This window comes from Mustela putorius, unplaced genomic scaffold (assembly GCF_011764305.1).
Source record: "Mustela putorius furo isolate JIRA1106 unplaced genomic scaffold, ASM1176430v1.1 tig00001069_pilon_pilon_pilon, whole genome shotgun sequence".
Lineage (NCBI taxonomy): Eukaryota > Metazoa > Chordata > Mammalia > Carnivora > Mustelidae > Mustela > Mustela putorius.
The window spans coordinates 1,083,513-1,111,006 of NW_025421558.1; the positions used below are offsets into that span (position 1 = coordinate 1,083,513).

The 27,494-nt window shown below is 39.0% G+C and overlaps 1 protein-coding gene across 3 annotated transcripts in view; it reads left to right on the plus strand.

Moving 5' to 3' along the window:
• SESN3 (sestrin 3) overlaps window positions 1–25,780 on the plus strand; it is a 73,722-nt gene extending 47,942 nt beyond the window's left edge. For all 3 annotated transcript variants that reach the window (XM_004754531.3, XM_045087169.1, XM_045087170.1), the window contains exons 4-10: window positions 622–804; window positions 4,811–5,047; window positions 5,743–5,917; window positions 12,051–12,169; window positions 12,972–13,162; window positions 15,649–15,793; window positions 17,834–25,780. In XM_004754531.3, coding sequence (XP_004754588.1) covers window positions 622–804; window positions 4,811–5,047; window positions 5,743–5,917; window positions 12,051–12,169; window positions 12,972–13,162; window positions 15,649–15,793; window positions 17,834–17,920 — 1,137 coding nt within the window. In that variant the 3' untranslated portion in view covers window positions 17,921–25,780. The remainder of the gene's footprint in view (window positions 1–621; window positions 805–4,810; window positions 5,048–5,742; window positions 5,918–12,050; window positions 12,170–12,971; window positions 13,163–15,648; window positions 15,794–17,833) is intronic.
• The last annotated feature ends 1,714 nt before the right edge of the window (window positions 25,781–27,494 follow it).

Genomic DNA, 27,494 nt, shown 5'->3' on the forward strand with positions numbered 1-27,494 from the left:
TACAATGAAGAAACAATACAGTTTTCCTGAGAAGCAGGCCTAGGGAAAGGAGCGGTGAAAAGTCTGCTTTGCAAGGATTTCCCAGACTCCCAGTGTCAAGACTGGTTTGACTGCACGGGCAGGAAGGTGTCAGCGAACTTGTCTTATCTCAGTGGGTGAAGTGCCCAGATAAGACTGAAATCACAGTTATCTTCAAGGGGGTAAGAGGAGCACCCAAATTAGCGTGTGTTCTGAATGGGTAGAATACAAGTTAGTGAGATTTTATTGTTTTAAATAGAACGTAGTTTATGTCATTTACCATCATGAAATGGACGTGTATGTTCTTGATATAACCAGGAAGTGCATTTGAGGTTAATCCTCACCCACCTCTGGTTGAGGAGGTAATTGCCTACCTGGGACAGTTATTTGCTTGTACAAATATTGACTATGTGTACTGGTTCAAGAATCTATGGTGTATTGTGATAGAAGTTGGAGGAGGAGGAGGAATCTGTAAGAAAAGAATTATTGGTTATTAAAATTATTAAACTCCAAATCAATTATCATTATTATGATTGGTTTAGAACTAGTAGAATGCGACATGTACCACGATTGCTGTATCAACAGAGTCTTCTTGTGTTTTAGGCTGCAGCTAGACATCAGTGTTCCTACCTAATAAACATGCACGTGGATGAATTTTTAAAGACAGGAGGTATTGCTGAGTGGTTGAATGGTTTGGAATATGTGCCGCAAAGACTGAAAAATCTTAATGAAATTAACAAACTGCTCGCACACCGACCCTGGCTGATCACAAAAGAGCACATTCAGGTACTGAGTGCTGTTTGGAAATGAAAAAGAGGTTTGCTCATGATTCTGGCTGAGAGTTCATTTTTCTTTTCTTTCTTTTCCTTTTTTTTTTCCCCCTTTTTCCTTTCTTTCTTTCTTTCTTTTTTTTTTTATTAAGACTTAATTTTAAAATACTTGCATATTAGAAACTTACAACATAGGCTCTCAGTATATAGAAAAGATAAATGTAGAAAGTCTGTGGGTTAAATTTAAGTACCAATGGATATTCCTCTTAAGGTAATCAATAATGAGCTACCCAGGTGCCTTAGTGAGTGGCCATGAGAAAAGTTGATTTCTGTTTTCAAGCAGGAGGTAGACGAAATAAACCACACAATGGACTCCCTGGGTTCTCACACCCCTGACCTTGAGTAAATTAACTTCTGTGGACCTCAGTAGCTCCCCCCTTTATAACATGAGGGGCCTAGATTAAATGAGTTCCAGGCTCTTTTCTAGTTACAACATTTCATAATTTTAAGATCTGCAAATTACAGTTTTGCAAATAAAAAGCGATGTGCCAACTGGTGTGAACACTTCAGTGCCTTTAGAAGCTAGCACTTAGATGAGAAACAGAGTTGCAACTGACTAGAATACTTGCAGATGGAAAGGGGCTTCCGTCAAAGGCACACAGAGTGAGGCCTTGGCACTGTGCTTGGCACTGGGTCACTATTCAATACATAGGTATTTAAATTCCCTGCTTCTAATGAGTAGACATGTCTTTGGTTTTGTTGATCCTCTCGGTTAGACTACATTTTTGTTAGTTATTTGCCCAGTTAAACCAAACTGAGCTTTTGTCAGTCTCTCTACTCTTAGAAATTGAGTTACCTGTCTAGGAATATATGAAACATAACATTTCCCTCAGCTTTATGTTCTGACTTGACAAGATGTTACTTAGATAGAAGAATTGATCCTTATTTTTATGTCCTATGTTCATTACTTTGTGCCATGTTCTTTGGTGGGTCCAAAAAGGTGGGCCCTGCCCTTCAGCATTCTTGGAATCTAGGGGAAGAAAGAGGGAGAGAGAATGACAATAAACACAGCATAGTGATATATGAAGGTATGAACAGAAAGAATCAGGAAGTTGCATGAAAGAGGTAACATTTGAGATAGGTCTTAAAGAGTAAGTGGGAATTTTCAAGGAGAGGTGGGTGAGGGGGGTGGGAGGGGGACTTCTGAAACATTGTGTGTTGGAAAAGTAACTAATGGCTTCAGGTTACAGTAGGGAAGGTTATGTGAGGTGTGGGGGTAGGAGATGGGAAGAATGGGGAGCATGTCCTTATGACACAGTGAGTACTGTATTAAAGAATTTATGTTTTATTCTCAGAAACCTATGTTCTTCAGAGTTATATTACCTTACTTCAGGGGACGCAGAAGGCAATCCTTCAAAATGTTGGAAAATTATTTGTGTGTGTGCACCCACGTGTATTCATACCTTAATAAATTTATCTGTATATTTTACAATATTAGTATTACAGTACATGTGTATGACTCATCTATATAAAATGTTGTATTTTATAAGTGTTTATTTATAAATAAATGTACATACTCTCAGAGGTTGGAGCCCCCAGCTGTTACTGTTAGAAGTATACGTGATCAAGGGGCAGTGGGTGGCTCAGTCGGTTAAGTGTCCAACTCTCGATTTGGTCTCAGGTCATGACCTCAGGGTCCTGGGATCACGCCCCATGTAGGACTCCACACTCAGCACAGAGTCTGCTTGGGATTCTCTCTCTCCCTCTCCCTTTGCCCCTCCCCCTGCTTGTGTCCCACCCCCCTCTCTCTCTAAAATAAAATAAAATCTTAAAAAAAAAGAAGTAGTAGTATATGTGATCAAAAGATTTCGGAGATGAGTATGATGAAGAATTAGGAGTCATCAGAGGTTTTTGAGCTGAGTTGTAATATGGGAGTCAATCATAAAGCAATTGCAGTAGTCGACGTGAGAGATGTTTTTTTTTTTTTTTTAAAGCCAAAGGAGAGACCAGACTGTATGTAAGCATTCTGCATGAAAAGAGACAGGACATGTTAACTAGCAGAATGTGAAAATGGAGGAGAGGGGAAGGACAGGAGAATAAGTAAGGTTTCTACCTTCCTGACTGGGAGAAGGCATGAGCAGGACAGCACACTCTGGGCTGAAAGCAGAATACTGTTAACTCTGGATAGTGACGTCCAGTTACTAAAGGAAATACAGGTCTGTAACTCAAGATAAAGGATAGATTAGAAATAGGATCAGATAGCTATTGGCAGTAGGCAAAGGTCAAGTTGAAGGAATAAATGATCCATCTGGGGTCAAATAGAGCAAGCCAACATTTGGAGACAAGCAGAAGAAGTGGACTGAGAGGAAGACAGGGAAATGTGCATCTCAGGGGAGAAAGGGTGCAAAAAAAATTTAGTGGAACTGCTGAAGTCAAGGGAGATTAATTTCAAGAAAGGAGGAAGTAAGGAAAACATAAATCCTGCAGAGATCCAATAGGATAACTACTAAAAAGAAATACTTAGATTTGGCCATTGGGAGTCATACCTGACCTTGGCAAAAGTTGTTTTCAGGAGGCTGCTTAAAAAAGAGAAGAAATTATAATGAATTAAAGAAACAGAAATGAATGCGAGATGAGAAATTCGAGGTGATGAGTTCTGGCTGTCTATCCTTTCGGTTTCATACTCTTCGAAAGACTGACAGAGGCATTGTAAATTCTACCTGTTTTTTGGAAAAGGCTCTTTGGCAGTATTATGAAAAGTCCGTAAAATATGATTGCCCTCCAAATCCCATTAGGAATTAAAGATGTTATTTATAGCATAGATATAGCAAGGAATGAAGGTGCTATTTATAATAGCAAATAAACAGAAAAAAAAACTTAGAAGCAGTTTGAATATCTAACAGTAAAAAAATGGAGAAACAGCTGTCTACATCCTTTTCTATGCAGTATAAAGGCCATGCTCAGTCTAAGACATTGTAGCCTTATGAGAAAAGAACATGTCAAAATATCAGGTTTGCAAAGCAGAGAAAATTAGAAGTGTTACTCTGATTATATAATTATGCTTATAAAAATAAAATATGGGAAAGCTATCTTAGGGTGGTAGAATCTGATTAATTTTTCCTTTTCCTTTAACTGAGCTTTTGGTAATATATTAAATTTCCTGTGTGTCGGAGGGGAGGGCAGTTAATGGAGAGTAAAGCCAAAGAGGTTTCTGGTGGGGGCTTGGCTATAAAGTGAGCAGGATTTAAAGTGTAGAAATGTAGGGAGCAGCAGAACACGCACGCCCGTGTTACCAAGCTAGACAGAGAGGACACCGATGGGAAAGACTCTCTGATGTGCTGACAGATGGGATTGGCTCTTGGAGAAAGTGGGGATGGAGACATCATTGTTTTTAATGCCTTCACTTGTGATTCCATCCTTCAGTTGGAGGATCAAGTGAAATAGCATATGAAAAAGTGCTTTGAAACTTTTAAAGTTCTTATTCAAAGGTGAGGTAGTAATTCTACTGTTCCTATCCTCTGCCATTAGCTCTTTCTCCATCAGGAAATTCACCTAAAAGTTGTCTTAATGAATTAGGGTTTTGGGTTTTTTTTTTAATTTTTATGTGACTTTTAAGGTCAAGTCATTACCTAAAAACCTTAAAGTGGATGGCTTTGCTAGATAATCTTTAAAGGCCCTTCTAGTTTCAGTGTTCTTTGATTCTCTGAACTGTCTTACTGAAACAACACAATATGTAAGCGTGCTTTGGAAACAGGATCCATGGTACCTATAAGGAATTCAGAATAATCTACAACATAATTATATTGTTAGTTTTGCCGGTTGAATATAATGTTGTTTGACCAAAGCCGTATCTTTATTACATGAAACATTTTTAAAAGGAAGTTTTAAAAAGGAGTTTTAAAAGTTTAAGTTTGATTGCTATAAATGGACCTAAAAATTTGGTGGATTTTCCATGCTTTCTAAAATTGCTTTGCGGCATTCTGTGGTTTTCATTCTTACTTTGATTCACTTTCTCATTACAGAAACTTGTCAAAACTGGAGAAAATAACTGGTCTCTGCCCGAGCTGGTACACGCTGTAGTCCTACTGGCACATTATCATGCTTTGGCAAGCTTTGTTTTTGGTAGTGGCATCAATCCGGAGAGAGATCCAGAAATCTCCAATGGATTCAGGCTAATATCAGTCAACAATTTCTGTGTTTGTGATCTCGCCAACGATAACAACATAGAGAATGCATCCCTTACAGGCAACAACTTCGGGGTTAGTGTTCTGAACTTTGTTTTTCTTCACTATTTTGCCTGAAAAATACCTAGAAAGAGTTTGTCTGACTCAACAGGATATTGTATAATTGAACTACTTCTGCCCAACTTTTACTACTGTAAAAACTTAACTTGTACATGAAGTTCTGAATTGTCTTAAAGATAAGGCTTTTAAAGCAAATAGATAGGGGTGCCTGGGTGGCTCCGTCAGTTAGGCATCTGCCTTTGGCTCAGGTCATGATCCTGGGGCCCTAAGACTGAGCTCCCTGCTCAGCAGGGAGTCTGCTTCTCCTTCTGCCCCTGCTCATGCAATCTCTCTCTCTCTCTCTTTTTCAAATAAATAAGTAAATAAACTCTTTGGAAAAAATAATAAAGCAAATAGATATTATGACAAATCATAAGGCCACCTTATTTTTAAAAATAAACTATAACTGAGTATATACCAAATGCTCAAATTCTAGATTAAATATATCTATACTTCTAAGTTTTCTAGATTTATAACTGCAGCAAAAACATCATACTCTGGAAAACGTTTGAATCTGTCATTTGATTTTCTTTGGAATTAATGGAAAACCCACTTAGGAACTTAAGGGTCCACACCTCTGTACATAGTCAGGTGGCATTTACTAGACAGGAACCTTTACCGGAATAATTCTTGGTATTACTAACACCCAACACCATCTTACCTGGCTCCAGATTGTCGATTCCCTAAGTGAGCTAGAGGCCTTGATGGACAGAATGAAGAGACTTCGAGAAGAGAGGGAAGATGAAGAGGCATCTCAGGAAGAAATGACCACTTGTTTTGAGAAGGAGAAGAAGGAAAGTCTTTTTGTGGTCTCTGGAGACACTTTTCACTCCTTTCCACATTCAGGTGAGCTCCCCCAGCCCGCCCTGTACTGTCTTTGCCTTTGAGTTGTTGCATCCCTGACAGACCACGTTCCATGTTTTCCATACGGATCTGTAAGAGTGCCTCTACTACCATGTCTCTTTTATATCCTCCTCCTACAGCCCCCCTGATGCTGTTCCCCACCCCTTCTTTTGGTGCATCTTTGAATACACTCCAGGTCAAGTTGAGAGGGACTCCCAACCTTGTAGTCCACACTCATCCTGGATAAAACGCAATTTGAAGCCAGAGCAGTTGCCTGTAAAGCTAGATAGAGATACCTAATTTGTTCTACTTTTCTGATGTTTTTAAGTGATAAGTGAAATCCTCTTTCAATAGATAAAATTTAAAAAAAAACAACACATGCATCTCTGCCTTTTTTGCGTGTGGGGAGTATGTGGGAGGATTGTTCTTGCGCTGCTACTTTTCCAGATCAGTTCTAAAATTACATTGTACTCGCATTTGCATTTCTTTGGAGACATCTTTGGGATTTTATAAAAATGAATTATTTAGGTCATTTTCTTATACTGAATTTGAAGGAATTCATTCTGTATTAAAAGCTAGACGTCTTTGCTCTAGTCTTAAAAAGATACTTTTTACCCCCTAATGCTCTAAGAGACTTTGAATTAGACAGTTTTTCAGTCATGACTAAAAAGATATTGAACATCACATAGTAAATGTTATTAAAATAGCCTTGGGGTGCCTGAGTGGTTCAGTCAGTTGAGTATCTGACTCTTGGTTTCAGCTCAGGTCATGATCCCAGAGCCATGAGATTGAGCCCCGAGGAGTCTGTTTGAGATTCTCTCTCTCCGTCTCCCTGTGTCCCTCCCTCTACTCTCTCTCTTTCTCTCTCTCTCTAAAATAAATAAAATAAGTCTTTTAAAAAATAGCATTGACAGTAGAAAACTGAAGCCCTCCAAAGTCATCAATCTACATAACATTTTAAAAATAGAGTTCCATTGGTTTAAGAAATGTTCAGTCTTAAGGACAGTCAGTCTTATAAATTCCGAGGGTAACTGATTGGGCCATAACTTGTTTGTTAATGTTAAACATAGCTTTGACCAGTAGTTCTCAGAAGTTTCGCCAGAAAGAACAAAAACCCTTTATATCATCTCCCCTGTGGTCTTTTTTATGAAAGATTTTATCCACCACATTGACTATATTAAGTTCTAGTTTCTCAGAGCTTCTAAGCAGCAGGAAATCCCAAATAAAGAAATGTGGTGTTTTAGTTATTGCCTTAATATCCATTCTGCAGCTACTGAGTACCCTTAATGTTCTCAGCCCTGTAGTGGGTACTAAGGTTTTCAGGCTAAATAAGAGACGATTCCTGCCTTCTGGGCACACTCCTTGCTGGTGTGAGAGAAACAGTTTCAATCCATAGCAGAGTGTGAGCAGTATATGAACCTAGAAGAGGACCCTGAATCCAGCCTCAGTGGGGAAAGAGTGTGCATAGAAGGGGTCCTTGAGGAAGACTTCCTCCAGTCTTGGGGACTCGAATGCAAGGGAGTCAGGCAGTGGCTGGCGTCGGTGGTAAATAATCGATGGAGCCAAGGCCCCCTCCTAAGGAAACAGGATGCTGGGCACAGGAGCGATTGGGCATAAATCATGAAGCAGGTAATGTCATCACATAGGTCGGTTAGGTAAACAGAGGCTTTATCATGATAACATTTCTAGCCTTAAGAAGCATGCAGCCTGTCGTATTTTGGACATTTTGAGCTAAGAGGCCTGTAAAACCTGAAGTCTGGAGATGTCTAGTATACTGCTTCTTAACCTTCCATTGCATTGTGTCACTTGGGAATCTCACCGATAGGCGGATTCTGATTCAGTCTGGTCTAGGAACTGAGAGGACACATGGCTCTCATTCCTCCTTGTGGTGGCCAGGCTGCCAGTCTACAAACCACCCATAGTACTGAGGGCCTGGCAGATGGTCTGAAGGTCAGGACAGGCTTTTAAACTCCAGACAAAATTTTGGAAATTATCAGCATATTATTGGGCGTTAAAACCAGGAGAGTTGTTTATAAAAAACCATCCGGAGGGAACACATGGGACAGAGGAAAATCATAAGCCTAGGGTGAACCTTCAAGGGAAACCAAGATTATAAAATGTAAAGATTTTTATTAAGGCTAGTAATCTCTATTTGCTTTTAACCCACTGAGCCCCTTTATTTGCTTTTAGACATTAATTTTTAAGAGCTTCTCGAACATCACTAGAGCTTGAGGGATATAAATGTTTTATTTCCCTTAGTCGTTTTTTAATGTGGAAAATAGATTTTGTTTCCTGCTATGGTGAGTGCTGTGAAGTGTGTAAACCTGGCAATTCAGAGACCTGTACCCCTGGGGCTAATAATACATTATATGTTTATAAAAAAAATAAAAAATTATTTTAAAAAATAGATTTTGTTTCTTTAATCAAAGCTCTTCTGAGAGCTTCTTTTGTTTTGTTTTGTTTTGTTTTGTTTTCTTATTGAGTAGACTCCACACCCAGCATGGAGCCTAACGTGGGTCTTGAACTCATGACCCCAAGATGAAGCCCCGAGCTGAGATCAAGAGTTGGACACTTAACTGATTGAGCTACTCAGGCACCCCTTGAAAATATATTTTGAACCCCCGCCTCTACCTTCTTGAATCCTTGAGTAGGGACTCCTGCTGCGTACGGTGGTGAATTTTGACTAGCAAGTCTTAGGTTGTCGCCAAAAATTATGTTCTAGTTTTGACAGAAGAGGCTGTATCATTTGTAAATCGGACAAGGAAATAAGTCATTTCGTTGTTTACCCTTCAGCATTCCCAGTACTACATTTGCTGGTCACACAAAGGTAACAGAAAAATGACTCTGTGGAGTAGCTACATGAGTCCTTTTTATAACCTTACCATGTTTTAAAATGGAAATAGAAATGTATTTTTTTCTATAATGAATTTCTTGGTTTGACCTGTGTGATAAAGCATTCCAGATTCCATGTGGAGATTCTAAGAATTGCTGTTCAAGCCTTTGGAAGAAAATAAATGTTTAAAATGTTCTACAGAGGTAGTATTCCATAGCTTGGTAAGAGTTAACCAGCTCTTACTCTTTTTTTGTTTTTCAAGTTAGAAGGCTGTTCCGTTACTATAATAGAGTGTTTTCTGCATTATGTTTGGGACAGCAGAATTGAGCCAATGTGCAAAATGCTATTTCCTTTGAGTCCAGACTTGGAAATATTTGTTTAGTTAGAATTAAATTGGAGGGGTGCCTGGGTGGCTCAGTGGGTTAAGCCTCTGCCTTTGGCTCAGGTCTAGCCCCGCATCAGGCTCTCTGCTCAGCAGGGAGCCTGTTTCCCCCTCTCTCTCTGCCTGCCTCTCTGCCTGCTTGTGATCTCTTTCTGTCAAATAAATAAATAAAATCTTAAAAAAAAAAAAGAATTGAAATTAGAGTTTTAGATTTGTTGATCAGAGTACTGATCTTCTTAAATTTGAAAAAAACGATCTGTAGTATGAGAGACCTGTGTACATTTCTTTCTATGAACAAAATGGTCTAGAAGACAGGTCTTGATTGACTCCTAATTTTAAAATGAATAAATGGATATTATTCATAGGATAAATTCTATCTTGTTGGAGTCCAGGTGCTCATTATTGTTTATTTTAAAATGTTTCAAAGTCGTATGACAAGTTGAAAATGTTTATGGGCAAATCAGAAACTAACATCAACATCAAATGAACCAGCTGTGTGATAGTCAACTCCAGAATCGGTATTTGCCCAGTGAAATCAACTGCTTGTGCAGTGTGGGTGGAGAGATCACATCAGGGGAGAAACTTGTTTTGCAGACTTTAGTTCTCACTCACCTTCTTGGGTTTGATTTTACTGCACAGCCCACAAAACTCCTAGTGTTCTTAGCAGGGTCGGTGATCACTAACCACATTTTCGATTTTTTTTTCTTTGTTTCTGTTGATTAGTATGTGATGGACTGAATTAAGGAAACATAACCTCGTTCGTAAATATGGAGAGACAGAACATTGAAAACGCCATTTTTCACGTGTTTCCATTTACCCAAACAGAGTTCTGCAGACCAAGGAGACAAAGCAGCTGTCGTGGGTTGGGCTAGGGATAAGCCCAAGATTTCACTTTAGAAAACTGAAAGTCACTTAAAAGCTTCCGATCAGATTAAGTAGTTCAGAGTTCACAAATTTGCCACACCATCCTAAACTAATTTGCATTGTAGTTCATTCTTACGGCACAGACAGTGCTACTAGTAGCTTACAGTTAGTTTACTAATTTCTTAAGAAGGTATTTCTTTTTGCATTAATAAAACAAAAAATTGATATTAAGCATATAGCATAGTACCTGGTGTATATTAAGTACTCAGCAGGGACGCCTTGGTGGCTCAGTCAGTTAAATGTCTGCCTTTGGCTCAGGTGATGTCCCAGAGTCCTGGGATCAAGTCCCACATCAGGCTCCCTGCTCAGCACTGAGCAGGGAGCCTGCTTCTCCCTCTGCCCTGCCACTCTCTCTGCTTGGGCTCTCGTGACAAACAAATTAAAAAAGTGCTCAACAAATGTCAGTCTCTTTGCATCATGGGTAATAAAGAAGTTAGGTAAGAACTTTAATATTTCCAGAGTTGGATAGCCTGGGTAGTTGATCTTTCCTGCCATTATCGAGCACCCTATTAGTCCATGGCAGTGACCTAAGGATTCAACCTTGTGAGGAAAGAGTAATTATTGCTAGGATTTTCATGAAATAGCAAAGAGTAAGATAATGAAGACACTACTAATTTACTAGATCTTTTGGATGAATTACTGTAATTGTAACTGTTCTTTTAAACCTCTCAAGACTGTCCAGTTCTTATGCCATCAAATTGTTTAGGTGGGGCGCCTGAATGACTCAGTGGGTTAAACATCTGCCTTTAGCTCAGGTCATGATCTCAGGGTCCTGGGATGGAGCCCCGAGTAGGGCTTTCTGCTCAGCAAGGAGTCTGCTTCTCTCTCTCCCTATGCCCCTCTCACCACCTCATGTTTCTGCTATCTTTCTCTCTCTCAAGTAAGTAAATAAAATGCTAAAAAATTATTTTAGAAACTGTTTACTGGTTGTTTATTAATTATTAAGTATTACATTTATTTGATATTGATTAAAATTCTTAATAAGAAAATATTGTTCTTTGCATTGAAGGAGCCTTTTTTTAAATTTTGAAAACATTATGTTCATTTTCTAAAATAGGAGTTGGTAAATAAAAGCTGTTCATTCCCTTTCGGTGATTGAAATAAAAAAAAGTAATTATAAAGACAGACTAACTACCCTAAAAAAAAGTGAGTGAGAATTTTCTTGAAGCAAAATTAACATGCATTTGGCTCTTAAATTTTTCATTGGTAGATTTTTAATATTATCAAGTATGCAGAAGTCAGCCATCTTAAAAGATTGTTGTAGTCTTCCAATCTTCCTGAATGCCACTTATAATATTCTGATCACAATCTTATCAACACATTGTTTTACTTCGTACTTTATATGCTTTTTTATTTCCATGTACATAGAAAAGCGCACGTGGGTTAGGTGTCAAACTCAATGGATTTTCTCAAACTGACCCTTCCTATTCTAGTGCCCAAGCCAGCTCTGAATAATGGTGGCACCCAGAAGGTCACTTTCCTCCTTGTTCCAATTCCCTTCCCAGACCTTCTCCCCAAATGCCTCTTTGTGAGCCAAAAATGGATGAGATTGCACTGATTTTCAGCATGAACACATCCATATGACGTACTATTAAATTTTCACAAATTCTATCTTAACATTAAAGTCCACTCAGGTTACCTTTCACCTTCCTGTCTTCTCTTTCCCCATAACCCACTTCTTGATGTTTAAGCTCTGTACTCAAAGCACTGTGCCATCTTCCTCTTCTGAATAAGGAAAGCTAGGATGTTGATTCTTCACGGCTACTGCTTAGCTGTTTCAGTGGAGTCATGTTTTTGCCCAGACAAGTACAGTTAAATGTTAAGATCGCCAGTATTCCGTAACACAGTTGAACTGAAATTGAATTCAGATGTAAGCCAAGAAGTCAATATTGTCACTTTGAAAATCCATGGGAAAGCTAAAAAGTGGAGGGAAATGGAGCATTTCATTGTTCTATGCACAGTTTCCTTTATTCTAGATTGTTCATTATTGTCCTCAGATTTTGAAGATGACATGATTATAACATCTGATGTCTCCCGATATATTGAAGACCCTGGTTTTGGGTATGAGGACTTTGCCAGACGAGGAGAAGAACATTTGCCAACATTCCGAGCTCAGGTATAAGATGCCTTTAACTCAGAGAAACTAGAGAAGAAATATTGTCGTTTTAACTGTGAAATGTTGAGATGTAAGTCCATTGCCTTCTAACTTGATAGAGTCTGTAGATCTTTTTATGTAATCTCGTTTTTGGCCCAGTCTAATTTGATCTCCCAGTAGATAAATTATTATTTCAATGTTTCCGCCTCTAAGAAGGCAAAAGGAAATGGTTTCATTCGGTTACTTGCAACATTACATGGTAATTGTATAATGTTCGTAGCTTTTTTTTTCTTAAGGAGCAGGGAGAAAATCAAGCGACAAAGTTACATTTATAATAAAATGGCATTTTGTAGTAAGATCATATACCAGTAGTTCTGGGATTAAGGGCTACCCCACCAAAACCCCTAGAGGCCAGAGTCACAGTAGCGATGTGGCTTCCAAGAGAGTGGAAGTTTGAATTAAGACAGACTCCTTTGCACTTGTTTCACTAATCTGCTAATTGTCCGTATCACTGAGTAGGTTTGGTCACATGGGAATTTTCTCAGATTTCCTGGGGCTCTTCCAGATAAGGATGTAGTTTGCATAGTACCCGACTTCAGGGGGAGGCCAGAGTTCATCACCAATATGTCCAACCAGGGACCCCACTGAGGAAACTGCATGGCGCTCCGATCCAAGAACCGATGTGAAGGATTCTTAGTAAGCCTGTCAACTTAGAATACATTTGAAATATCTTCACTTCCTTGCTTCAGTAGTTGTTTCCCACAAACATGGAATTTAAATGGAGACTGCCCATTTGGTAACTGGATACAATTTCTTCTTTCAGGACTATACCTGGGAAAATCATGGGTTCTCCCTGGTGAACAGACTTTATTCTGACATTGGACATCTTCTTGATGAGAAGTTCCGCATGGTCTACAATCTCACCTATAACACTATGGCCTCCCATGAGGATGTTGACACAACCACGCTGCGCAGAGCTTTATTTAACTACGTTCACTGTATGTTTGGAATCAGGTACGTTTGTCGTCAAGACCATTTTAAACATTTCTAAGTGACAGTTCTGACCCAAGTTCTGCTCCCGTTCTTTTTAGTGCTATAAAGCCCTGGGGAGAAAAATACTACAAGTGGACTTCTGATTTTGAAAAATGACTTCCAATTTATAGAAGAACATTTTTCCTTGTTTGACTGTTCAGAATCTTAGCATGCACCTGTAAATACAGTAATGAGAATTTACTAAGGAGGGAAAAAAAAAGTATCAGTAATCATTGGGGGATACAAGAGAATCGGACTCAATTTAAGTATCCTTCCTGGAAGAATTAGGCAGTTAAAGAATGTTTACTGTGCCTCTTCGGCCCACTGTAATAAATGCTGGTTTGTTTGTTTATTTAAAAAGGAATGGTAATTAGGGTATAAATAAAACTGGGATAGATTGTGTCTTCATAAAGCTCACATAAGAACACTGAAATGAAACTATCAGTCAATATAAATTAATGGCCTCTAAATTTAGAAATTTGGCATGGAGAGGACAGTGAGTAAATGAGTGAGTGAGATTGAATGGTCTAATCAGGAAAGCTTTTTTGGGAGAATGTGCCTTTTTGAGCTGGGTTTTGAAGGCGTTTATGGAGATAGATTTGCAGAAAGAAAAAATGCCCAGTTACGAATACATTCAATTTGACTCTACTTTCTCCTTTCTAATATAGTCACAGAAAGCCTTTATGGCATGGAGTTAGAATTCAATTTGCTAAGCAAAGTATTTTCTATCATTTTAATGTAAAAAAATTTTCCTGAAACATCAGCTAATAGTCAAGCATTCTACCTAGAAGACACGGGCATGATGGTAGTTAACTATGCTGTTTGCTCATATATCATTCCAGACAATAACTTAACACTGAATCATCACATTTTAAAACACATACGTCATAACTACCTACTTGAAGAAAAATAAATACTAACAATTCAATTCAATTGTGATAAATTATGTTCAAGACCATACATGACAGATGTTATGGTGATTATATTAACATGTTGGATGCTACCAAATAAAGCTCATATAAGATGTTTGAATTCTTATTTTTTAACTAAGCATATGTTTGGGTTAAAAATTAACGGAAGGGGGGCGCCTGGGTGGCTCAGTGGGTTAAGCCTCTGCCGTTGGCTCAGGTCATGATCCCAAGGTCCTGGGATCAAGCCCCGAGTCGGGCTCTCTGCTCAGTGGGGGGCCTGCTTCCTCCTCTCTCTCTGCCTGCCTCTCTGCCTGCTTGAGATCTCTGTGACCTGAGGGTAAATCTAAAAAGTAAACAGCAACAGAAACAGAAACAGACTGATACAGAGAACAAACTGATGGCTACTGGGGGAGAGGAAGGAGAGGGCTAAGTGGGTAAAGGGGATCGAGAGGTCAAAGTTCCAGTTACAAAGTAAGTAAGTCGTGGAGATGCAGTGTCTCAGCCCAGGGACTTCAGTTAGTAAGATTGTAATGACTTTGTATGGTGACAGATGGTAACTACATTGGTGGGGAGCATTTTGTGGAGCATATTAATGCTGAATCACTGTGTCCTACACCTATCACTAATATCATATGATATGTCAACTATAAATAAAAATAAAAGTTCCTTGTTCCTGGGGACCCTGGGTGTCTCAGTCAGTTAAGCATCCAACTCTTGATCTCAGCTCTGGTCTTGATCTCACGGTCTTGAGTTCAAGCCCCTACATTAAAAAAAAAAAAAAAAAAATTCTTCCCTCTCTCTCTTGCAAAACCAACTTTACCCTCTTCACTGGATCTTTCCCATCAGTATATACACACTGCTGTGACTTCTCTCAACTTTAGAAAAAATTCCTTTCTTCCTCCTCCTTTGCCTTCTAGCCTTTGCCTTGTCTTCCTGCTCCCACACACAGCCCATCTCTTTGTCAAAGTGTTGCTTACTTGCTCACTATTTTATCCCCCATTCCCTCTTGAATGCACTACAGCACCACACCAACAAAACCCCTCTTGGGCGAGGTTGCCTGTGACCCTCCTCCCAGGGCTCAGGGCTCAGTTCCTGTCGCATTTGATTCATCAGCAGCGTGGGACACAGTGGGTCACTCCCTCTGCCCCCCATGATGACTACCACCTCAGGGCTCTCCGCTGACACCTTCTCCTCAGAGAACAGTCTTACCCCCTGCCTAAAAAGCGCAGCTTTTCTTCTCACAAACCCCTTTCCCTTTCCCTCCACAGCAGTGACCAGCCCCCAACAGATCACATGCTTGTCTATGTTTTAACTTTCTTCTCCAGTAGGATTTAAACTCCATGGGACTGGAGATCTTCGTTTATTCTGTTCATCTCTGTATCACCAGTGACTAGAAAGCTCCATGGAAAGGACACAGCACCTAACAAACACCCAGAAATATTTGTGACAACAATTAGTTAATGAGTTTCTGGTATTGAATTGCTAGACTGTAAACATTTCTTGATACCGACTTAGAAATCAGAAATTTTGATTTTTTTATTTGTCTTTGGCCCATAGGTATGATGACTATGATTATGGAGAAGTTAATCAATTACTTGAACGAAGCCTGAAGGTTTACATTAAGACAGTGACCTGCTATCCAGAGAGAACCACCAAGCGCATGTATGATAGTTACTGGCGTCAGTTCAAGCACTCAGAAAAGGTGTGTTTCATGACTCGACGTTATAGACACCTTAGGCCTGTGTCTGGTATAATTAGTAACGATCAGCAAACATTATACAGGAAAATATTGATAAGTTAGTGCCATTAAAGAAAAGAAGTGACATCATTCGGCTGTCTTTTCAAAATGTGTTTAAATTCCAGTTTACTGAATATTAACTAAATTTTGGTTCTGTGTTTCAGCCAGTGTTGTGGGTACAGCACACTTGTAGCATCAGCCTTTGAAAGGCTGGGTCCAGATATTGATATTTTTAAAGTACCTTTAGGCAAATGTCTACCATTCTCATGATTCATAAAAATCAAACCTAATGATTGGGCCAGGCCCAGAAGGTATGTTGGATTAGAGATTAACTCTAGCCACTAGAGTTGACTTATTAGAACAACAGTTTCTCATTCCAACTTGGTAATTTAGTATTTTGATAATCTAATGCATGACCTTTGAGCCAAATGTATGTACCATTATATAAGAATATTTCTTTGGATGAAATGTATAGAAATCATTGTTTAAGACCTAATAAATGTTAAGGATCTCTACCAACATTATATCCTAGGTCTTTTCAACCTGTAAGTCGAAGAATCTTCCATGTATACCAGTTTCCAAGATTTTGAGAGTAAAAAAAAAATCTCTTTAGGGTCCCAATAATCACTAGTTAATTCTATGACCTTGGCAGAGGCTGTTATGACCTCCAAACCTAACCGATTTTTTTGAAGCCTTAGAGACAATCCCACATCAGATAAACACCCGTGTTACCGCCAGCATACTTCTTGATGGATCTTTATGCTCTGTTTATATGTTTGCAATAGATTTTCTGCCTTTACCAGGTTGTATCTAGAAATTCTCTTTACTCATCAAGAGAATATACCTAATAGCATGTCTAACCTGTAGAACATTATAAAAATAAATATAATATCAAAAACATTGTAGTAAATTTCAAAAAAAAAAAGTGGATATTCATTTTAATCTATCAGCTAGGGTGTATCTCCCCCAAAATTTAGAGGCTTGTTCACAGTTGTATCTGAAAGACTACAGGGAGCTACCCAAATCTAACAAGGACCAGACGCTAATTACAAACTGCTTTAGGCTTCAGGTTTTTACCTAAGGATCTTTCAAGGATCCAGTAAGAAATATTGTTTAAAAATGTTGTTTAAAAGCTTTCCAAGTAATGAACATAGGCTCTAGTGAGTGTAGAGCTGATTTTTAGACCTCTAAGATTTAGACCTATAAGATTTGATGAGTGAAAGATAGTAGCACTTGCAGGAAATAAATATAAATTATTTATTTATAAATAAATATATATATACATATACATATGTGTATATATATTATTAACATATAATGTATTATTTGTTTCAGGGGTACAGGTCTGTTATTCATCAGTCTTATAGCGCTCACCATAGCACATACCCTCCTCATTGTCCATCAGCCAGCCACCCTGTCCCTCCCACCCACTCCCCTCCAGCAACCCTCAGTTTGTTTCCTGAGACCAACAGTCTCTTATGGTTTGTCTCCCTCCCATCTTGTTTCGTTTTTCCCTCCCTTCCCCCATGACCACCCCGCCCTGCCTCTCAAATTCCTCATATCAGTGAGATCATATGATAATTGTCTTTCTCTGATTGACTTATTTCTACTTAGCGTAATAGCCTCTAGGTGCATCCACACCATTGCAAATGGCAAGATTTGGGGGGTTTTGATGGCTGCATAGTATTCTTGTGTGTATGTGTGTGTGTGTGTGTATGCGTTTAAAAGTTATTGCATAATCCAGGAGATTGATTGGCTTTTCCTAATATATATCTTGACATAATGATTGGTATTTTCCAGGCTTTTAGCAGTCATTTTCACTGCTCACAAGACCCATTGCTTTTTTTTTGAACAGCTTTCGTCAATGAGCGTTACATCATTTATGTGTGTAGATAACACCCAAATGGGTAAACGTTCATGAATGTCTGATATGTTTAAAGATAAAAAGTAAGTTTTTTCAGTTGTTTATACCGGTCACTAAGGAGATAACATTTTCATTTCTAGGTTCATGTGAATCTACTTCTAATGGAAGCGCGGATGCAGGCTGAACTCCTTTATGCGCTTCGTGCCATAACTCGGCATTTGACCTGATAGCATCATCACCCAGCGAAAATGTCCTACGTGTGGAAAGACCTTTTCACACAAGACACACATCAGAAGCTGTTTGTGATGTAGCATCAAAATTTTTCAATTCTCTAGTGGCAAAGTTTAGCCGTTCTTTCTGGCGGCTGTAATGTGCAATGACGTGTTTTCTTTTTCTTGATGCTTAACATTACTAACAATTGCAAAAATAATACTGAGGAGCACTACTTTGCATTGTTTTATAGCTGGATTTTTTGGATACTGATCATAAATCATGAACCTGGTTTATTAATGCTTAACTTCAGCGCTTTGGGGTTTGTACGTATGTGTATTCTTTTCTTTCTTTTTTTTTTTTTTTTTTTTTTAAAGTAAGGAAAAGCGCTTACAATCTGCTCAAGCAATTGTTTTTCAGCTAGTGGAATTCAGCACAGAATGACCTCCTCTGGCCATTCTAAACTTTAATGTTGTGTCCTAAATCTGGTGGAGGAGAAGCATGCGCTGTTGAATTAAGCTGCTCACAGGACACGTGTCTGTGTCCCCAGGAGATTATTTGTCAGGCACTGTTTGTGGGGTTTTTTTTTGTTTGTTTTTGGGTTTTTTTGTTTGTTTTTTGTTTTGTTTTGGTTTTGGTTTTTTTACTGCTATTGGCGATAACGTGAAATGTGATACAGCCATTGTCCATAATTTAATGTGAAATTAATCATGATGAATTCTATAGCATGCTACTGAAATGCCAAATTCAGCTGTTTTCTTTCTCTTCGGAAACAGAAGTTTCCGTTTTCCATATCAGATGTATATATTAAAAGTGAAATTATGCACAATCCTTTCTATCACGGACAGCCATCCTCGGTCACCGGGATAATCAGTGCTCTCAGAGCTGCTCACAGTTCATTCGGTCGGCACGTCCAAGCCTTTACCCACACAAGATTGACCAAAAAGTTTCTTTGCACATTTTTCTTTTCTCATAGTGTTTTCTGTATTGCAGTTAAGCAGAGGAAGGTTAATATACTTGTATTTTTTTCCTAGTAGGCCTTTAGAACTTCTTTCCTGTTATTTTCCTTCTAATAGGTTGAACAGTTGAATATTCAGAGGTAAAAATTGTGTTTCTATGCATTAATGTGATTGAACAGCAACAACAAAAAAAAGTGCAATATGTTGGGAAAAAGTACTCCGCAGAACCCCCCACCCCATTACGTCATTGCGGAAGTGTCCTTTTGAACAGAGCCATAAAGAAATTTGTTCCAGTTTCTTTATCGCGCAAGGCTTTTGCCTTACTGGGGTTGAACGATATTCTTTTCCTAATGCCAAAGCACCCCCTTCCCCAGGGGGGAAAAAGTCTCTTTGGACAACTGGTTTTAAAAAAATATCAAGTCTTAGGGGAGGAATAAGCATCCAAAAAGTCACATTTTTGCATTGGTTTATGTTGCTTGATTAGACTATATTCACAGAGCACAACCTAATGTGTTTATAGCTTTAATTTGTCTTGTGTTAATGAACCAGTGAAGTGCCTAAAGAGATGCTTACAGCTATCCAGTAGGACACAACTGCACTGCTTAAACACTTTTTGGTTAATTAAGGGTGACTTGAATTTTAAACATGCTGATTTAAAAAAAAACAAAAAACAAAAAACAAAACTGCTCCATTTGTTCATAGTAAATAATATTGTCAAAATTCTCCGTTAGGGTTCCCACAAAGATTTCGTCTTAGACTTACTTCCTTACTTGTTTTGTAGGAGTTTTTGTCATGAAAGAATCGTGGATGAGTGTTTTTGTTCGGCCTATCCATTCGTCATCTGTTTCTGGTACAACACGTTAGGTTGCTTTCTTTTAGATTTTGTTCCAGACAAGAAAATAGAAAGGTGACTGTAAGCCTACAAACATGAGGCCGTTCTGCATTTTTCGATCCCAGGATCTTGTGTGAGATCTTGCGTGTGAGGAAAAAATCACTAATATTTTTTAAGACAGGGTGGTTTATTTAAAGATACTATTCAGAGAATTCATGCCAGATCTCTTCTGTTTAAATGCATATACCATATGTTGATTTTATTCAGCATCATGTTATACAGAGATGTATTAACTGCACGGAAAGTAGGAAAATGACAAAACATAGATGATAGCATAAATGTTCATTTGATGTCCCCAACCTTAGAACTTTTCAAGTTGGGGATGTCTTTTATTCTTGACATCTGGGTTTGGTTCTTTTTATTTTGTTTTGTTTCCTTTTCCTACAGTCCTTTCATTTAATAGCCCTCTATGTTGTGCAGGTGACCTGTGTTACAGGATTAGAAACGATCTTTATAAAAGGAAAAAGAGAAATTCTCACAGAACACAATATGAGCTTTAGACCAAAAGGGGAAACAAGGTGTAAGTAACAAAAATGGCCACTTAGTTTTTGTCTTTTATTTTTTTACCCCCAGAACTTTTTACATTAAGTAGTTGGAGTTTGGGTTTTGGAAATATTTAGTGCCTTTACTAGATCTCTTTTCTAGCAAAGTTTCTTTTTAGCTCTGCATTGATCTATCTCCTCAGTAATCAGGAACCTAAGTCCACTTGGACCTATAAACAAAAACAAAACAATATATTTATGAACCTCAGTGAACCAGCCTAGAAAAATCGACTTCCGGGGGTGCTAGGGCACCCCCAGTAAGCTACAGCATGTGCAGCATTCCGGGGCATGAATACCATTTTAAACAAGTTTGCTAGGAACCTTCTCTAACGCAAACTTGAAATTCTGATGTGGTTTTCCAGGGTGGTATTTTTTCAGAGTATTGAATTTACTATGTAGTAATTTATAGTATAGCTTTTTATATTAAAATGTGATATTTTTAAAAGAGATATCTGGTTCAATTGGTGTAACGACGTGATTCTACGGTATGCTAACCTACACCTGGGGGCTCACATTGTGCCAAACTTTAAACGTGCAAGTGTACTTGGGGGGGAAAAAAAAGCACATGCGAATGTGAATTCTCTGACTTCCTTGCTTATCATGTTAAAATTAGTCTAACAACCCACCTATGTATATGCTTGATCAATGTCTATTCACTTCCCAGCTTCAGTAGAAATTCGTGATTTCTCAGATCACCATAGGAAATACCTGAGTACTCTCCCGTCAGAAGGCAACTCTGTTCCGGAAGCGGATCGCTTGGCGGTGGCAGCCGCCCCACTTGATCCTTCAGTTTAGACCCCCTCAGATGGACTCATGATAATCAGCGGCAAAGAGGCTTTCTGAGATGAGACCACCTGTTACCTTCTTTACCTTCTTGAACCACATGTGTTATCTTAGTCCCAGGAAGAATCTTCATCCCATCTGGGGTATTTTTACCATAAAAGATGACTAATGTGGAATCCAGGCCATGGCCTTGGCCTTTAATTATGACTTTAAACCCAAATAATGGCAGAGCAATGCAGGGCTCTTTTAGAACAGAAAACTCAGTGGAAACTTTATATTAAAACCATATATGAACCAGAGCCCCTATTTTAATTGTGTTATAAAGTCTCCTAAAGTTCTTAAATTCTTCTGAAGACTAAACATTATCCAGAGCAGTTTTTTTTTTTTTTCCTCCTCTTCCACCTTATAGAGTTTTTTAATCCAAAAATCCTGGGTTTTTATGCCATGGCAAAATAAAATGATTGGCAAAAAATTAAAGATCTATACTTAAAAATAGTTCACCATGCAAATATGACCGTAAGATTCTTTTAAACTCTTAAAGACCACTAGCTCGTCAAGGGAAAAAAAATAATAAATTTCAGTGCATGTGATAGAAATGATTTGCACTGTGGTAGTAAAATGAGGTTTTTGTTTTGTGTTGTGTTGTGTTTTGAAGACAATTCAAAATCATTCCTCTGAAAAGCAAGACCTTAAACTCTTTATCTAACAGACTTTTTCTTCTTTTCTGCAAATAGGCGGTCTTGCACGAAGTAAAAAGCATACAACAATAATGATATATGAACAGTACCTGGAATTTTCTTGGTGGTGTAATTCCACAGCACCCTAAGAGACATGCGGCCCCTCAGTTCAGATCGAGTGCAAAGTTACTTAATTTGTCTCATCAGAACCCACTCCCCGTGGCCGTCGTCTTTATCTGTGTTTCCCTACTGTATCCCTCTGGAGACTGAGAATCAAATTATGGAGTCTTTCCTCAGAACAGTACTGTAACATGAATGTATTCCTCTCAGTCACCAGAATTTAAATGCCTCCTCCATGTGTGGAGCTGATTTCCATGCTAATTTGGCTTTGTGAGCATTGTCCACTCAGGTGAGACCTAGAACAAAAGCAGCTGTGGCGAAATGGACCCTAGAGGCAGAGGCAGAGAGAGCCCTGTGAGGAAGGAAGAGGTTGTCAAAGAACACATGGACCATCACTCTGAGTGTGGCCATCCTCAGCATCCTACACCTAGTATCAAGGAATCTTCCCTTTGGGAGTTCCGACCCGCATTCGGTCCACCCTTCCCTGCCTGCTTTCTTTCCCCCAAGTGCCTCAACCTTCTCCACGCTTGCTTCCCCCCACCCCTGCCCTCAGCCCACCTTGGCCACCATCCAAGCCAAACATCACCAGCCACCTGCTGATAATCACCAGCATTTACTTTTCTGAGTTACTTTTTCCCCAGTCATTAAGAACAGGACTTTGTCCCAGCTCCCCTACATGCCTCAACCGTCCAGCTACATTTTGGCTAACCTTCGCCCTGGACACCCTACCAGATACCATGCTGCACCAAGTGGAGTCCTGTCCATCCCATGTTCTTTTTCCCCTTTCCCGACTGCCAAAATATCTTGCTGTCCTCTACCTCATCCCCAAAGAGCCTATAAATTCAGAGTATCCAACCTTTTCATGGATTCACTCTCTGTTGTGCAGTAATGCTACTTCCATATTTTAATAAATCATAGAAGATTTTTGCCTTCTATCAAAGTAGAAGTCTTTATATTTATACATGATACAGAAATGGAACTATTTCTATCATGCAGAACTTAGCATTTAGTGGGACTTTAACGTGACTGAGTTACCATCCTAAACTGGATCTTTATTAGGGAATAAAGACTGGTGTCAGTCCAAGTTATTTGAATGTACATTTAAAATTCTCTAGCAATCCAGATCGATCCATCACCCTTCGGTGGAACAGGAACCTTCTGGCATAGAAACGGCTGGTGTTTCAGAGACTTGTTTGATTGCTGTCGCTTGAGCCGTGAAACACAGTTCTTAATAGAAGGACATGGGACAAAGGGTGTTCAGGCGATCCCATTGGATCACACAAGCCCATTTGATATATAACATGGAAAATATACCACAAAATTGGGTACATCAGAGTTTGGACAAACTTTCCTGGGTCAGACTAAGCTTCTCATCTCCTTTCTTACCCTGCTGTCATGGGGGTGAGGGAGGGGATGGGACAGAAAGGGAATGCATTGACTTCGTAGTTGGTCTTCCCCTGGCTGCATTTCAGGTCTATCCAGACTTTGTCACTCTGAACATGTGCACAGAGGAGGAAGAAGCAAGTTCTTCCTCTCCAGCCAGTGCCCGAGCTGTGTCCTTCATGGATGGAAACCCTGTCAGGTTTCTAACAGGGGGCGTGTAGCTCTACCAATGGTTGTCTGACCTGAGGATGAACGACCCTGTTTGGAAGTAGAAAGTATTCCAATCTGAGGTGGTATTTGAATGCTGTACACTCTGTTCCTGAGCAACACAGCCGGACAGCAGAGTCTAGTGAAATGCCTTCAGGGGCCCAGGAGTGAATCAATGTGTCGTTAAGAAATGAGACTTAATAATAGACGCTGAAGGGATGGTTTTTACTAAATCATATGTCATGAGGTGTTCGTTCTAGCTTTAAATTCATTATGACTGCACCACCATGAAGTAGAGAATTGAAAAAGGAAAAATCTGGGAGTGGGGGGAGTAGAAGGAATATCTGATATTTTCCCAGTGCTTGTGGAAATCTTTGAGATAATGAAACGTATCTTCTAAAATAGCCTTTAGAACAAACACCCCATTCTACTTATAGCTGATAGTACAACATCAAACATTAGTAAATCTAAGTATGGTAAATAGAATTTTTAGTATATAAATTTTGCTAAAACAGTCTATTTTTCTTGTACCCCTCGGTTGAACCTCTTAAAAAAAATGAATGTATAATTTCCACAGAAAGATTATCAAAGGGAGAGAGAACCTCTGGTCTTAAATGCTGAAGTATTGTTCATGACTTCTGAGTGGCTGAGTGTGTGCCTTTCGACACTTAGCAAATGATAGTGGCTCTACATCTCTTTCTTAAATTAATAGGTCTTTACAGATTTCCACAGACTTCTAGATCTCATCAGGAAAGATCAAAAGGAAGGATAAAGGAAACCCATCAGCTGGGTAGGAAGACATTTCCTTTGGGATGTTGAGAGACTGTTTTCTCTTTTCTGAATTTCACGAGTTCTCTAAAAGGAAAGGCAAGAGTTCAGTGGTACCCTTATTCATCAAGGACAGTGAGGCAAACTCTGTCTAGGGCATGTTTTCTTTGCATCCATAGATCTTCTCCGGAAAGAAAATACGGTTTTTCCCCTTCCTCTTTCTCTTCATATCTACTCTTTTCAGCCCAAATTAAGATAGACACAGGAAGCCAACCAAGCCAGTCCGGCATCTTCTCCATGCTAATAGAATAGTCCCATCCACGTGCACCGTCTGAGCGAGGTGACAGAGAACCCCGTCAGGTCAACTCAGAACATGGCCTTGCTCCTCAGATTAGCTCCTTTGAACCCGAAAATAACTTTCCTGGTCATGGAAGAACTGGATGTATCCTTTAGCTTATGAAATAGGATTTGAACTTGAAATCTCTTTTTAAAAAAAAAAAAATTCCTGATTGTTGCAGGGCGGCTACATGATGAATGTATATATTAAGACTTTGTAGCTGAATTGCACATGAAATCCGATTGCCAACTTCTTGACTTTCAATTTTAGACATCCTTTTATCCTTCAGTTGTGAGCGATATATGTAGCATGCTGTGAAATGTCTATTATAGTTCTTTAATTCATCAGTATTAATACAGATTTATCTTTTGTGTTCCTTGGTACTTTTTATTCAATGTAATCAGAAGCTGTGATGTTTTGCCTTTGTAGTCCTGTGCTTTGTTACTGTAATTTTTTTTTTTTTTTACGAAGCACGTGACTTTGGACTAATGTGAGGCAGATGACATGATCTTTGAGACTGCTATATAGGTCAGTCTTACTATATAAGGTTTTCAATTAGAATAAGCTTTTATCAAATAGATCATTGATGCAACTTAGGATTCACACAGGTTTCAGCGTCAAACGGCGGTCCTGTATTTATAGTTTCAATTCTGGAAATAGCAGACTTGATAAACAGCCACTTTAAACTCATTCTGGCAAACCAGACCCTGCTCTAGATGTAGTCGTCTAAGGTAGTTAACCATATAAGCCTTTTCAACTATATTATGCCCTCCACGGGAGTCAGCCGTAAAGGAGTTTATAGAACCCATGAAAGCTTTTTGTATGTATAAGTAGGTTTTATTTTTCTTATGTTGCCGATTTTACAATTCTGACTAAAGCTGACCTGAATGGATCAGTTTATGTGTAATATTGGAGTGCTTTAATAGCTTTGTTTTTTTTTTTTTTTTTTTGGAGGGATGGGTAATATTATTTGAACAGATGCAGAAGGAACTGTTAGTGGGTCAAGACAAACACATTTGAAATAAAGGAACTGTGTATTAAACATGTTAACAACAATTCATAACTGCACTTTTTATGACATTTTGAAAATCTATTTATAGGTACAGAACAATGGGTTTTGTTAAACTGTATCACATTTATACTTGCAGAAATTTATTTCATTGTTATTAGTAGGAATTTTATTGGTTCAATAAAATTGGCAAAACTGAACTCTGATTATTTGCTTTATATATATTTATCTTTACACTGAAGTAACGTTCTTGCCGAGGTTCATTTCTGCGTGATATTGAGACGTGCTTTTGGAAACACATCAGAATCGTCTTTTTTTTCCCCTTTATTCCCGACCCATGGTTTTTTGGGTGACATTTCTTATAATCACTCGATATTGCATTAATGGAATATTATGATAGCATAAGTGGTGCAAAATATATAATTACTGCTGCCTTTTAAAATGTCTGTTGTGGTCACAGAAAGAGGCACATTAATTTCACTATTGTCTCTTGTTAGCCAAAAGGGTAATGCAGAATGGGAAAGGGGCATTGAACCTGGGGTCAGAGCCTGGCTTTAAAAACTTTTTCTTCTCATTCTACTACTAGCTTTGTGACCTTAGAAGTAATTTAATCTCTGGGAACCTTGATTTCCACACCACAATCTGAAGGGAACAGTACCTTCTTGATGTAGTTGTTGGAGAACGAGGTGAAATGTAATCACGTATTTGAAATATACAGAACGGTAGCAGGTTTCAAAGGGTAGATGAGAAAGCTTGACAACAGTGTTGTTTCTAATTGAAATAAAGAGATGAGAAGGACAGCAGATGGGGAAGGGGAGGTTTTTCACCTGTAATGGGCGGGGAGGGTAAGGTCTCAAGGAGATATGGAAGACAGGCTTTTGGAAAGCTACAGAGGATGTGTAAAGCCTTTCATGCAAGTCCTAATTTTGATTTATGCTGATTACATAAAAATTTGTATGATAGGTGAGAGCTCTCCCCTTGTGCCCTGTGTCCAGCTGTCCACTGACAATTGGCAGAACCCAGGTCCTTGCTGATGAGAGCCTGTCTCTTTCAATAATAGACAACATCTAGGGGAGAGGAAGGGGACACATCCAGCCAACTCAGCAACTCAGCCCTTCCTCAAGACACCCGCCCCCCACCCCCAAGAATCCGCCTTTTTGAAACTTGTTCCCTGGGAATTTATTAACTTTGAACCATTCTTCAAGGTGAAATAAAATCCAGGTTTCTGTGTGTGCTTTGTCCTTTCACATACACGATCTCATTTACTCCTCAGGTTAACTTTGGGAAGAATTGTTACCTCCATTTTACAGGTGGGGAAACTTGAGTATCAGAGAGCCTTGCTCAGTGAGGGTTTGACCTTCTGTCCTCCTAATACCACTTCCTGTAAGGAACTTCCTTCCTTAGTCCAGTCTAAGTTTCTTGCATGATGGTGTAAAGACTACCAACATGACATTTTACTTGAAAACTTAAAGGATAAGACATCTATGCTCCAAACAAGAGGTTAGATAACTTTCCTATCCAGCTAACTTGCAACTTTTTTTTTTAAGATTTTATTTATTTATTTGACAGAGAGAAATCACAAGTAGATGGAGAGGCAGGCAGAGAGAGAGAGAGAGGGAAGCAGGCTCCCTGCTGAGCAGAGAGCCCGATGCGGGACTCGATCTCAGGACCCCGAGATCATGACCTGAGCCGAAGGCAGCGGCTTAACCCACTGAGCCACCCAGGCGCCCCGCAACTTTTTTTTTAATTAAAAAAAATCAGGTTTCTTTCCTCTAGTCATGTAGGGGCATTTTGATTTAAAAGATGGTCCCTAAGGGGGAAGGTTCCCAAACCAATTATATCAAATCTGTACTTGTAAATTCAAAGGCTAAGAATTTCCCCCACGAGCACAACAAGCCTGATCCTAGAGAAGAC